The 14931-nt window shown below is 38.8% G+C and overlaps 1 protein-coding gene across 2 annotated transcripts in view; it reads right to left on the reverse strand.

Moving 5' to 3' along the window:
- Positions 1-3554: 3554 nt before the first annotated feature.
- The window catches only part of trpc4a (transient receptor potential cation channel, subfamily C, member 4a), a 31752-nt gene continuing 20375 nt past the window's right edge, over positions 3555-14931 (reverse strand). For both annotated transcript variants that reach the window (XM_082549116.1, XM_082549115.1), the window contains 9 exons: positions 11230-11575; positions 9800-9939; positions 9509-9709; positions 9273-9394; positions 8745-8940; positions 8457-8648; positions 6236-6277; positions 5730-5819; positions 3555-5136 (listed from right to left, as the gene is read on the reverse strand). In XM_082549116.1, the coding sequence (XP_082405242.1) occupies positions 4456-5136; positions 5730-5819; positions 6236-6277; positions 8457-8648; positions 8745-8940; positions 9273-9394; positions 9509-9709; positions 9800-9939; positions 11230-11575 (2010 nt within the window). In that variant the 3' untranslated portion in view covers positions 3555-4455. The remainder of the gene's footprint in view (positions 5137-5729; positions 5820-6235; positions 6278-8456; positions 8649-8744; positions 8941-9272; positions 9395-9508; positions 9710-9799; positions 9940-11229; positions 11576-14931) is intronic.

Here is a 14931-nt window from a genome sequence, read left to right on the forward strand (position 1 = left end):
GATTTATTGGACCAAGAGCCATTTCTTTCATTGCTGTTGTTTGAAAACGGATACGCCAAGAGTGCGTGTTTTATTCTTTTACAGTAAATATAGTAAAGTAAGAGAGGGGGTTAAGGTTAGGGGTTAGGGGGTTAGGGATTGGGATGAGAACTATGTTTTAAAAACAAAGGTTAAGACAGCTTTGCTCTGAAACTGCAAATATGTACTCGCTCTTATGAACTCACACAACCTCTGTCTTTCCATGAATGACAGATGAACAGTCTCCAAGAGTCTCCTGACTTTGGAAACATCTTTCTGTCTTTGAGTCCGCTGTTTTTGAAATTTTGCTGTAATTGTAATTGTATTTTAATATTAACAGGTTATCCTCTAAAATCGATAAATGAAGCTCATGTGTATCTATAGCAGTTCTTTATACAGTAAGTATAGTGCTTGGATTTGTCACTCTACCTTCTTCAGGAATCACAGCAGGAAATTTGTGCTATGTATGACGTCTCCCCCTACTGGGAATTATTTGTCAGTACAGTCATATGTAAGGACAGGGACTTACATAAAACCTTTCACAACGTCATACATTTTTATTAGTAAGTTTTGACTAGGTAGTAAATGTTAGACTTTGAGTGTTGAAGAGCGGGCCACAATTTCCAAGGAGCCAGCACAGCCTTTACTCTAATAAATCTAACAGAACCCTGAGTGTGCGAACATTTATAACCACTGGCAAGCTTTGCAGTTTGGTCCTTAGGTTGCTAGATCCTTGAACATATGTTTTTTTTTTTTTTTTGTGGGTTAGGTAAATTGCTCCTATTATATATATAGTTTTTTCTTATAATTAAATAAAATGGTCAAAATGTTTCTATTTATTAATTCTTTATCAATTATTTCCTTGAGAAAACAAATCACACTCAATTTTAAATGTAAAAGACTTTTCAGGTTATTTAGGTCATATTTAAAAGTCACATCAGTGCTCTTAACCACGAGTATGCTACTGTATAAGACTTCAGCAGTTAAAACACGTAATTGTGAGTCATTTAAATATGCAATGATAGGAGATATCTATTCATGTGTTTCTGTGTCTGTGACAGCTTGGTTCAATCAAGTTGGAAGATCTATCATAAGCCCAGGAGCATTTCAGTACAGCCTTTTGATCCCACATGGAGCAAAATTTCATCAGCTGCTGAATATTTCATTTCCTTTTCACTTGCTCGGTCACTTGTTCACTGAAATTAGAAATTAGAGGCCAAGCAGCACAAATAGGAAAGCAACAGAAAGTTCAGAGAGAACAAAAAATATCCAGTCTGTGGGGAAACATATGCGGCAGCTGATGAAATTTTAAATAATTTCATAGTTTTACAGAAATTGTAAAAGTTTTGAACTGTGTTTTTATGATGCAGACAGTGCATACTATAGTTACTGTTACATTGTGTAGAGCACAGGTTTTCTATTAATTACAGTGCTTAAACCCCATTTCTCCACTTTTTGTACAAGTGTATAATCACTGTAATACATGTTCACACTCATGATGTTCTTAGGAGCAGAAGAGATGTTAAAGTGGAGCAAAAATGTTGCCAAATTAGCCCTTGCAGTGTGTGGTTTTGGGAAACTGATTGTGAACTAATGGAAATGACATTTCACGACAACTGTTGCTGAGGCAAAAAGAGAAAAACATGAAAGGAGTTCTGTACAGTACTTTAGCTCACCTTATGTGACATCTGTTCCAGGAAGTCACGTGTTTTAACCACCAGTACATGACAATACAGCAGTAGTGTTTGGTCTGTTCACGCTGTTGACAGGGTGATAAACTTCATAAACTTAATCACATTAAGAATAACTACTATTACTACTACTACAGGCTTAGCTGGCAATGTACTGCCGAGGTGCTACCAGCTTTGAAAATTATTTCAGCGGAAATAAGCACAAAAACATCTTAGGTAGTGTTTCACTTGGAAACTTTAAGTAAGACTATAACTTAACAGTTTAGCACTTTAGTTTAACAATACCTAAAGTTGTCTTGTTTTTGTGTGTGCCAGGGAACCACTTCAAATTTGATATTGATATCACAACCAAATAAAAAGAGGCCCAGTAGCACTGATATCAATACTTTCAACTTCTTTGTTCTTCTGAGATGAATCATCACAAATTTGGAATTTCTGAAGACATTTTAATGGCCATTAAATCACTGTGATTTTTGTTTTCCAAAATAATGAGTTTACACAGCAAATCACCCTCTTTAGAGCTTTTCATGTATTTTGAAACTAGGTTGTTGTTTTTTTTTGAAGACCTGTAATGTAAATGTGTGTCTCTAATGCGCCCCTACGGGGTGACCGTGGCTCAGGGAGTTGGGAAGCGCATCTGTAACCGGAAGGTCGCCGGTTTGATCCCCGGGCTCTCTGTCCTGGTTGTTGTGTCCTTGGGCAAGACACTTTACCCTACTGGCAGAGGGGCCGATGGTGTAATATGGCAGCCTCGCTTCTGTCAGTCTGCCCCAGTGCAGCTGTGGCTACAACTGTAGCTTGCCTCCACCAGTGTGTGAATGTGAGAGTGAATGAATAGTGGCATTGTAAAGCGCTATGGATGTCTTGAAAAGCGCTATATAAATCCAATCCATTATTATTCTCTTAAGGTGCTTCTTCTGTAGTTCAAATGTGCTATAGCCTATAACACAGACGTGACAGCCAACACAAAAAGTAGTATACGTTTGAAGTATATTTTTTCATTTACAAAAAAACACACAATCAATTTAACAGAGTGGATTAGATACTGAACTTAGAGGATAGAAACAACATATCAATCCTATCATGCTAGTACTGATCCGATACAAATACCAGCATTGGTATTGATACTAATGATATTTGGATCAATGTGCTCACCCTTACAGAGAAAAGGCATGGTATTGCTAATACCAGTGATATCACAATAGTTTTATATGAATTTATACTAGTATTATCACTGATGGTATGACAAAGCACTACTTGAAACCCACCTCTACTCTGCAAACAGTATATGGTGAGCTGAAGGCCCACATCCATTTAAGGAACTGATTTTCAGATAGTGTTCATCTGAATGTAGATAGTAAGGAGATACATGATATGCCCATTTTTTGGCTACTAGCTCTTTGAAAGTCACAAAAATACTACTTCGTGGCTGCCAAACTATATTATCTTTGCCATTTGTCAAAAATACAGAAAATCCACAAAAAATGACAAAAATTATGTGTTTAAAAAAAATTAATTAAAAAAAAAAAAAAGCCAGGCTGCTAGTAACAAAGTAACAAAGCCTAAAGACACGCCTCAAGAGTAAAATAGACCATTTGGTGATGCTTGTCTGACTCCTTTAAATAGAAAGGTATTGTGTGACCCAATTAAAAAAAATATCAGTTTGCATAACAACTATTAACCATTTCATTATTTTTATACATATGCATTTGTTTCAGCATAACCTCATAATCTACTATGAAGATATACAGTTAACTTTTGACAGTATCAGTTACTGTGTTTATGTCTGTCTGGGATTTGCAATGAACAAAAGAGGAGACAGGAAATTAAGAGTGTATTTCTATATTTATTCTTGATTTATGTTTCAGTTTCTATAATGCCATTCATTCGAACTAACATGACATCTTAAACTAACAGTTAAAAACAGCAGATCTGTTCAAAATAATGAGTTTATTCTTGAGTGACAAAACTTGAATAATACGTTGCTTTAAATAATTTATCGGCTGTGTTCATAATGTCTATCTCAGATAGTTTGGCCACGCCCTACTTTACAGAAAATACTTGGGATGAACTGTCAGCGCTGAATTTACAGTCGGCCTAATCAGTGTGATGAGAATCATGATCCACAGTTCTTGCATAGAAAACTTTGACAGAATTGCTGTTGCAATGATCAGAGTTTGAGCGATCTTTGAAAAAACTGCATGCCATTTTAAAGTGTGTAAAGTGCAGAAACAGACAGAGTAAGGCAGAAAGTCACGTCTAAAACAGAACACATCTATTGCTCTAATAAGATACTGATGGGGAGAGTTAAATGTTCATGGGTAGAGGGAAAAAAAAAGAGGTAGAGAGAGACGGTTATATGGTAACCAACAGGACAATTTGAACTGAAATGCACATATCAGCTAGGAGAAAAAGCTTTTTTCTTTCAGGAAATCATTATTGTCCAATCACCTCTGGGGTCTTAAAACGAAATATAGTAATCCTTAAATGTGATTCCTCGTAATGCTTACACGGAGCTTCGAACAATGTTGCTGCATTTCCACTGCTAATATAACAGCGTTTAAAACAGTTAAACCAAAGGCCTCCCTGAGTCTCCAAAGATCAAAGCTGATCATAAGTTTAGTAATAACTGGAAAAGTTCGACTCATGTTTACAATTCTCACTCGAGGCTCACGTTGATTGTCAGTCTCTCTGTCTTCAATCCAGCATTACTGGGCCTGTAGTTCTGATCACATCGCATCACATCTTAGGCATCGTCTTTGTATGAGCCAGACATACATTCATCAGCTACTGAGTCAGTACAGGTTAAATCCTTGTCTCTTTCCTCGGTTTCTCTTTCTTCACACTGGTCCAAGCATTTTTTGCTGTTCGACTCCTCCTTAATTTCCTCGACTTCTTCCTTCTTTTTTGTTTCCAGGAGTTTCCTCTCACTCTTTTCTCCAGCGATATGTTCCTCTAAGTCTGAGTCCCCACACTCCCCTGCTTCTTCTGACAAAGAGTACATCTCCCTCGAGCTTTCTGCTGCGCTTGATGAGGCTTCTTTGTTGCCCCTTTGGTGTTTCTGAAACAAACCAAAGTCAGATACATCTTTGGAGTTGCTTCTCCTCTGGCTTGACATTTCACCAGAGCTCTCATCAGAGACCAGGGACATGAATCCATTAGGTAGACCATTGGAGGCTTCAGGTGGCCTGGGTGCAGCTGTTGAACTGCCCAGCTTGAGGATGGATGTAGCGATTTTGAATCGATTAAATTTGCTTTTCATCTGGGTGCTCTGTGGGCAAGCAGAGACCTTGAGTGAGGAATTAGGGTACGCAAGGCTGGATTCCACTGAGCTGCCACTGGCCTTTGCCACATTTAAAGCTGACTTTCCTGTCTTCATCATTCCCATCACCTCATAACGGAAACTGGAGATATCTTGTTTCAGCTCCTAAAAAACAAAGAGCAGCTTGACTGTGAAATTTATAACTACTAGCTGTTGGTATCAGCAAAAACTGAGCTGTATTGATTTAGCTAAAAAAGCTATCTAGCTAGCTTTGTAACTAGTTAGCTAACTAGTTAGCTAGCTAGCTTTGACTCAAAAACAGTTATGAGACAAAGCAACACTATGTCTCTAAATGCCTGTAGTCTAGACTAATAATTGATGCATTATTTATCTTTGTATGATCATGGTTATGTCTGTTAAACTAAGAAAAACAGTCACAATGCCCTTCAAATACCTTTGAACTATGATGAAAATCTGGATTAGTGAGCACTTAAACCATCTCCTCATACATCCACATATATATTGTCTTATCATCATTATCTTGTCAGAAGATGACTGTTATTAGTTTGTCTGATGACTTCCAGGCATGTCCTTAAAGGATTTGCATTAACAGTCAACGCATTACAATAATGGAAAAAAAGATTAAATATAACCAAAATGCAAAAGAAAAATATACAAACATGATGATAAATAACATAACATGAATGTATAATGAATGAATGAATAACATGAATGTCATATTCATTCAAGAAGACTACCTTGAAGTTGTCTTCAGTCAAGCCTTCCTCTGTCTTGGCATCTCGAATCATGGCAGCCACATAACGTTTCACCAGGTTCCTCAGTACCTCCTACAATAATTAAAAAAAAATCTTGAACACAAAAGATCTGAAACTTTATTCAATACAAACTTCAAATGAATGAGACAGGAAACAGACAAATGTGCTCCTCTACAATGAAAAGTGATTTAAATCCTACTGAGTTCAGTTGTTTGGCTGATTTTGTGAAACATCATAAAAGCTTTTTATGGAACGTCCGCTTCAGGGTGTCAGCCCTGCGTTGAACCTGCCCTGTGTGTATCCACCTCTCACCCTTTGACCCCCACCTCCCCTCCCCCCTTTTGTAAAAGTAATTAAGAAAATGAACAGATGAAAACTGAGTGCTGGAAACCTAAAAAGGCCAATTTGTGTCTGCCGCACACACTTACACAGACAGTGGTGAGAGACTGTAATTATTTTCAGCTTGCTTTCAAAGAGACTGCACTTACCTGGTACTGATGGTTTATCCTCAGGTTCTCTGCAGCTCGCCTCTACACAGACATCAGATGCCAGAGGTTGGTTAGAGAAAGAGTGGGAGATGAGTTAAAAAAAAACAAACCTAAAACATATTTTGTTTTTCTTCACAGTATCACACTTTTCTGTAAACTCTGCTATCTGTGAGGCTCGATATGTGTGTCTCCTGAGTGCTGCGCCATCAAACACGAAAAAGTTTCCCTCTAAAATTAGGCTGCAATAAAGTGAAAATTCTACTTTCTACAGAAACTAACACTTATTTCACTGGGTTATTTTGTTTAGTGTCATACAAGACAAAGCAGAGCAGCAAATCTTGACTCTCTCTTATAAGTAAAGTTGCCTGATTATTTTTTAAATAAAATTCAGCTCAAGTCATGGAAATTCAGCTCTCAATCACCGCTATTATGCCTGGTCATATCAGGAAGCACTCTGGAAGCCATTCCTATACAACTCCAGACTTCAACATTATGAGTTCAAACAACTTTGTTTGTATAAGTACAAGTTACTCTCCACAGTAAAGCATATTTTACATCCATGGACCGAGAGGGTCCAAGAAAGATGTCCCTGCTCCAAAATGTCATCCAGGGAAGGACGGATGTTGTTTTGCTGTGCTGTATTTTAATGTGAAGTGTACTTATTATTTTTTATATTGCATGTATTGGTTATATTTTGTGCAGTGTTTTATTTAGTTTGCATGTTTTAGTTATCGTCAAATTGTCCTGGAGAGACTCCGCCTTTTCCCCGTTTTGACTAATTGGACACACCTGAAGAGGAAAGGAAAGGTAATTTACAGAGTGCTCAATGACACATAAAAGGGTTGGAGCCGGTGTTCAACAGCGGATGCAACACGAAGAATGCGAGACAGACAGAGGAAAGACACAGACGATCAGAGGGGAGAGCGAGAGACGATCAGAGAGTAGAGATGATCAGATGAAGCAGATGACCAGCGACTGGAGAGTGAGAGATGACCAGCGACTGGGGAGGAAAAGAGATTACCAGCGACTGGAGAGCGAGAGATGACCAGCGACTGGGGAGGAAAAGAGATTACCAGTGACTAGGGACGCGTAGCGGCAGTCAAGTGGCAATAACGACAAGAGCCAGCTCGTGCACTGCGGGAGAACAGAAGCAGTGAGACCGCGGTGCCGATTGCAGTTTAAGGAAGCGGTGGGCGGAGTTGAGAGCTCTGCCCTCCCAGGTAAGTCTTTGACTTATCCTTTTTTATAAAGTAAACTGCCAAAGGAATAGTGACTGCCGCTCCCTCCCTTTCTTCAGTGCACCAGGACGTGGAATGCGAGGAGGAAGGCGAGGACTCCGCTGGGTTTCCCTCTTTTATTACTACGCTGGATTTCTTAGTTTTTCTGTGACTTTTAGGCCGTGGTGGATTCCACTGGACTTTTAATGTTGTGTGTTATTGATTTTTATTGTGTCTTCCCTTGGCCAAGGTTGTTTTAATTCATTTTACCTTTTTAACTATTTAAATATAATAAATTATATTTTTAATTCTACAGTTTTTGTATCGTGTGCTTTTCCCTCGGCGGCTCCACTGCTCTGCCCGCTTTGAGGAAGGTTTCCTTCCTTTTAAAAAACACAAACCATCTTGGAAACATAATCAGCTTTTCCGCTCCGGCGTTACAAAAACTAAGACTTTCACCTTTGCCAGAAAGTTTTATGGTCAGGTGCAACAAACATTGAGCTTGTCACAAGAGGTACAAGTATGTCTGGAGGAGTGAAGGTAAGGCTTTCAAACCTAAGAACACTGTACCAGGCAAAAAGCGTGGTGACAGCATCATGCTCTGGGGCTGTTTTGCTACTCGTGGTACTGGTAATTGTACAAAGTGGGTGGAACAATGAAGGTGGAGAACCTCCAAATTTTACAATTACACGTAAAATCAGCAACTAGAATGTTGAAACTTGTACAATTGGGTTTTCCAACCAGACAATGATCCAAACACACATCAACTGGTTTTGGAGTTGATAAAACCTTGAATGGCCTTTGTAAAGTCATAAACCTCCAACCACAACTTATTTACAAAATATGAATTAGTATAACTGAATTTCTCAGTTATAAGTTAAAAAGATAACAGCAATAAAATCTTTCAGCTTATTATTCCTTATGTTCATTTTTTAAACCAACCAACCCCCCTTTTCTCTCTCTGTATATGAAAACCATACAAACACATTTGACACCAGCCTTACCCCAAGGGTACCAATGGTGTCAGGGCGCTTGGAGCTTGTCCTCCACACCTGCTTCTTGATCCAGCACATGAGGTACCAGAATGATTTGGGGCTGGGGATGATGTTGAAAGGAGCTGGCAGAGTACCCCCTTCTTCAAAATAACTCATCCACAGTTTTGTCCTTGCAAATTTCCACTCAATGTCTGCATGGTCCTGAAATCAGATTGAGGTATATTTGATAAGAATGAATGTTTTGGTTGAACTGTTACACTTACATGACTGTTTGCAGTGTTTTTGATTAGTGCTCACAGCAATGTGCTGGTAGGAGTTGTTCATCATAGCTATGAGCATGTTGAGGAGGACCACCAATGAAATGATGTTGTAGGCCCCGAACATGTTGGCACCGACAAATTCAGTGAACTGGTGGTCAGCATCCACATTGGTCACATACAGGCTGATCAAACCAAAGATAGACCAGAAAAGAGACTGCAGGGTCTCAAATAATCTGCAAGACAACGTATGCGATGTAAGCCAAATTTGCTAAACAGTACAGATACATGCAGTAAATAAAATGTGTCCTTGCTAGTTGAAAATGTATTCAGTTGCAGGATGGTTTAAAAAAGACTGAAGGAACCCTTCACTTAGTGTTAATGAGATTCTGCTAATACACCAGCTTTTCTTAGCAACTGAAAATTTGACTGAGTTCCCACATTTTGTAACAAGTAACAGCGATATACACGAACGCACAGCTCTCTGATTCTTTGACACTCTCTCTCACACACAAGATCACACATTCACACTACTCGAGCAAGCAAGACAGGATTCATGCAAACTCACGTGGAGAAAGCGTTATTCTGATGCACACATCGGATGCCCTTACACTTTCCTTTCTCATCTGAAGCCTTAGTGTCATAGTAAAAGTACAGCTGGTTCAGGCCATTAGCGAAGGCGAGCAGAACCTGAAAAGAAATGCAGCGTGTGGGCGAAATTATGTAACTTCATTCACTACTTCTGTCACATATAATTTACTGTTCCACTTCTTGTCTTTGTTCTGCTCGTGCACAAACATTTACCAGGCAGTAGATGAAGAGGAACTTCAGGATGTCGAGCAACATTCGCCCCAGAGAAATCTGCAGTGGCCCCAGGTGAGAGTTGGCCGTGAACAGTGAAATGAGGCGCAGGGAACTGAAAATGTTTGCAATGGCAAACACTGCTTCAGCAACTAGTGTCGGGTGCCACATTTCCCACTGGTTTCTGGGTTTACTTCCGCTGTACTGGATGAGCAAAAAAAGAAAAAGAAAAGATAACTTGAGCATAAAAAAAGGTCACAGCCTGTTTAGTCTATTGTCAACACTAGTGGTTACCTTAGTATAGGCTACAATCTTCAGGGAGATAGTGGCCAAGTACAGAGAGTTCATGACAAAGTCCATCAGGTTCCACCAGTCATGAACATAGTCTTGAAAACCACCATCCCACATTTGCTTGATCTCTGCCCAGATGAATCCTAGAAATTAGATTATAGAAAAACAGAGCATGTGTCCAGTATTAGCATTTTATATGATTGCATATTATTTAAAAAAATTGAGGACTGTAAAGATAAAAATACTCCTTATGTTCTCTTCAATCTGCAGCTACTGTAGCACCCCTGACTCAGGCTGGCTATTTTATTGACATGCCCTTTGAGGAGATGTGAGCTACTGTACATTAGCAAACAAACATGTCTACCAAATTTCATTATCACAGTTTACAATGTTCCCATGTTGACATTTACAGGCTGGCTCGAACACATGATGAAAGAGAGCTAAGGCTGCGGTAAATGCCATTCAATTTTGTATTTGATTATAAACCAAAGTACTGAACAGCTTAAAAAATCAAAAAAGCATTTTCACAATTCTACTTGACGGACACCCTCAGTCTCATGATATTTCAATGGATGCAACTGTCATTATTTTATCTGGATAAATAGAGGATGGAAGTCCCACTGAGATTAAAAATCTCCCTTTCAATGGACACATGGTATTTAACTCAAAACTAAAGAAAAGTAAGTTAACCTCATGGCAGTGCAGGAAAAGAAAAAAAAACAATCAGGAAGAATAATACATTATGCCTGAACTACAAACAGTTGATCAAAAAGCTACTTTCAGCTACTTCCTTATTCAGAAGCGGTCGCCACAGTGGGCATCTCTGCATGTTTGACTTGGCAGATTTTTTTGTGCTGGACACCCTTTCCAATACAACCCCCATTGGATTTGTTGGCTGTTGTTGAAGAGATTATTTTGGACCAAAGGTGATGGAAGGACTAAAGTCAATGCCTAAAGTCATGTTGGTAGCATGGCTAAAAAGTAAATAGTAAAAACTGTGGAGGGCAGAAAAGCATGTCAACAAGAAGCACTTAGTCACTGAGCTCAAAATCTGCTGCGATGCCCGAGGCAGGATGAAAAAATAACATTTTTATAGGCTTAATGTTCATTCAGCACTTTGATCCAGTTCTACTTTGTGGAGTATTTGGAGTCGATCAGCAACGAAAGAAAAATCACTTGTTCCCATTAACAATTGTAAAGTTTGGAAGTTTGGAAAGTTTGGATTTGACTTTTCCATAGAAACATCAGCTGAGGTGTATGGTTGTCATAGCAAGAGTAATTTAAACCCAATATTTAAAGATTTAGTGACATTAACTGACCACAAATAAGCTCTCTACTTTTTTACCTTCAGCAATTCACCAGTACATTCACCATCAGTACACTATCAAACAGTATAATCATCCTAATGCAGAGTACAAAACCACTGTACTCACCCAGTACCCAGGGCAGGATCATCCACTCCACAGCGGTGGGTGGAGGGCCCTGCCTGTCCTGCCTGTTCTGCTCCGTGATAACAATGTGCTGGGAGGCGAGGAGCAGCAGGAACAGAAAGGTCAGGTAGGACGCCGTGTGGCAGATGAACTTGATAAAGGGCTTGCGGATGAAGAGGCCATAGCGACTCTTGGGAGCGATGAGGTAGCAGAGAGCAAACACAGGGAAGAGGAGACCTATGAAGACACAGGTGACAAACTTTCCCGCCCAGTGACGCCGCCTCCAGCCAGGGAACTCATCATACCAGCGTGATGCCAAAAGCTGCTGACAGTTGGGCTGAGCTACAAACTTAAAGGGGGGATATAAGAAGGGATGGGGAGAGGTTTAAATGTTTCATCTATGCTGTTTGATTTTTTTGTTTTTAAATGGCTCAAAATAACTTTTATTACATTAGCTGTGTATAGCAGGCATATAGGCCTGCTTGGAAAAATCATCCTCAGCCTAAGACTATTTAAAGGTTTTACACCGACCATCATGCCCTTGTGTCAGTATCCTGGAATTAATACCTGCAGCAAGCTTCAGTTAACGGAATACAAAAGACTGAGTAGGATGTGTTGGTGGTGTAGAAAATTGAAGGGTTATCATGTACACGCATGAGTATTTTAGACTGAAAAACATATTGGCTGTCTTACAGAAACAAAGGTGGCTTTAAGCAGGCAGGTGGGCCATCTCAAATATTTCTACATGTTTAAAAAAGAATGACTGCATAGGATTTTTCTGAGATTTTCTTAAAGCCCTGGTCTGAATATGATTGGAACTTAATTTAAAGACAAATACCTAATGTGACTGTGAATGCATGTGAGTGAGCAGAAATAAAATGTTCAGTAACGCTAAAATAGCGATGCATCAGAAAAGCAGATTAGCTTCAGTGCTTCTCGCCTGAGTGTAGGTATATGGAGGCATACCCGGTTAAAGCAAAACAAATTCTGCTACAAATGAGGGTTACATCATGAGCATGCATGCATATGCAAGCAAATTATGCAGGAGCACACAATGCTGTGAAAAATCCTGATGAGCTTCCATATCAGTATATCAAGTGTTGACCAGCACCGGCGGGTGCCAATTCACCAACTCTGCAGCCTCGTTTCCATGGGAACCACAGATCCTTATCTGTGTTGGGGTCTGAAGCAGAATGGCTCATATTTCCATACTTCAACTACAGTTTTACCTGAAAATGTGAGAGGAAATGCAGAGCAGAAGGATAGAAAGGGCTGAATTTTATGGATGAGAGGAGAAGAAGAAGTGGTATACTCGTTTTTTCTTCTTCTTTTTTTTTAACCAAATTTGAGAGCGGGATAAAGAGAAAGGGAAGACTGAATGAATGTGTGTGAGAGACAACGACACTGTATTTGAAGAATAAAGAGAAGAAAAAGTCCCAACTTTTTCTTTTCAGATGATTTCTTTGAGCACGGGCCTTACTGCAGTGAACCCATGGGTGCAGACTGAAGTAAAATAGAAATAGTAATAATGATAAAAAATAGAAAGTCTTAAATTCTACCACAGCTATAAATATAATTTACCACTATTTAAAAACCGCTTTTGTCACTTATTCATCAAACCTGCGTCATTTCAGGTCTTTAAAGTTCTGAGTGTTCCATTTATAAACAGAGGAATTTATTTTTAACTTGCATCTTTAATTAAACATCAGAACCTTAATCCTGATTAAGAACTGTAAACACTATTTCCTTGGGCTTCTTGACGTGTTGCGATAATCAGCACGATACATTAAACACTGGCAGTGATGGCGAGGCAGGAAATTATGCTAATTAACATGATATATAGGAAATCAATGTGAGTATTTACTCAACACGTGGGCTGAAATTAGAAAGTAATAAATGCCTGAGATTGAATTAAATTGTCTGGTATAAACTAAAAGACTGCGTTCTAAGTAAGATGTTGCTGGCTATTTTATTTAAGAGCCAGGTTAAAAGAACAGGTTTTATTCTCTACAGAAAATCTCTCTGGCTGTACCTTTGATTGCTCTTAAATAAAAAAAAGTTCACCTTTCTATTGAAATATTGTACAGCCATTTCTCATCTGTCGCAGTCACTTACCAAAACCAGCCACAGTAAAGTGACATATTTGCTTTAAGCGGCTTTTTTGCACAGCTCAAACCATCCAAGTCCAGTTTGAAAAATGTCTCCTAGCAAACTGCCTATCACCAAGCCTAAAATGCCAGGAAAGTGCCTGTAACTGTGTGAGAGCTGTTGGTGCTTTCTAGCTCGGCAAAGACATGTTCCCCTGCAGCTCTACCGACATAAAAGAACTGCTGAAAGTTTTTTTTGTCGCTATCACAGACACACAGTGACAAGCAAACAGCATTCAGATGGGTGTAGGTTGAAATACAGGTTATATGAAATCCATTGTTTTGGTCCACTACTCTCTCAGAGTTGCAAGGGTAATTACATATCTAAAAATGTAAACATCTAATATCTGTCATTATAGTTAAAATGTGTGTATTATGGAAGATTTGAGTTTATAGAAGATTTTGGTGCACACTACAGTTACCTATCCATCATCTATGCAATACTGTGCAAAAGTCTTGAGCATTTCTTTATAATTTGCTGCTAAGTGGCTTTGAGTTCATCAGAAATCTTTGGCTCTTTTTTCAGTGCAGTCTTTGTACCTGACCACCTTCAAAGGAATATTTTGTTTGTTAAGCAACTTAACACTGAGCCATGAATCATTCAGCAATAAAAAAAAATAGCTCATGATATTAAATAGTATATTGTGTAAACATAAGAGACAATTTAGCAAAGAAACAAATTTAAGTTGTATCTTTCACACTTTGTTACTAACAGTCTGTCAAAAACACATCACAACACAAAGATAAAACAGTTTGTAAAGTATAGTATTTTTCACCAACAAGATGCCAAAGAGATATTGTGTGCAGCGTGTCCTTAAAAAACTTCAGGAACCTGGGACAATTAAAGACAAAAGAAGAAGTGGGAGGTCTAAAAATCTATTTACAGTAGACACACAGTATCTGAAACTCATGTCCTTAAGAAACAAGAAAAAAAAATTCAAGTAAAGACCTGACAGAAAACCCAAGAGATCCATCTGGCCCCTCTGTTGATCCTACTACTGCAAACTTGTTAAACCTACATATGTGAGATACAATTATTGCTTCCCTTTATTTCTGAGTTTTACAAAGGCTGAACTTTTGGTCACAGCAAACTGACTTGTTAAATCAGATTCTTGCTCCTGGATCAGCTGAGCACAAATGTTTTTTTCCCTACACAACACTTACTACTCTTGGTGCAATTTAATTTCTACTTAATGGGGACATTAAGATGGCTTGAAAATCTGAATTGCAGTTTTTATGAGATATCACAAGGGGGCAACGTCAAACTACTGCATGTAAAATTGATGGGTTCCCCTCGGTGCCTCAGACAATTTTAAATATTAAAGAGACAGTCTGTTTATGTTTGTACTGTGATTTTTCAGTCTACTCACCTCACCTACATTTATACCAAGAATATCTGTATAAAATTTAAGTAATCAACATTTGAACGCTCCAGGGAGAGAAGATAATCTGCTCTTTAATGTTTATGGGTTACTGATCACATCTATCTGATTTGACCTCCTGCTGCATCAAAGCGCTGCCTGCCCTATGAGTTCAGCTCTTTAGACAGAAAACCTAT

Source organism: Aulonocara stuartgranti (genome assembly GCF_965226115.1).
Source record: "Aulonocara stuartgranti genome assembly, chromosome: 10".
In the NCBI taxonomy this organism is placed as follows: domain Eukaryota; kingdom Metazoa; phylum Chordata; class Actinopteri; order Cichliformes; family Cichlidae; genus Aulonocara; species Aulonocara stuartgranti.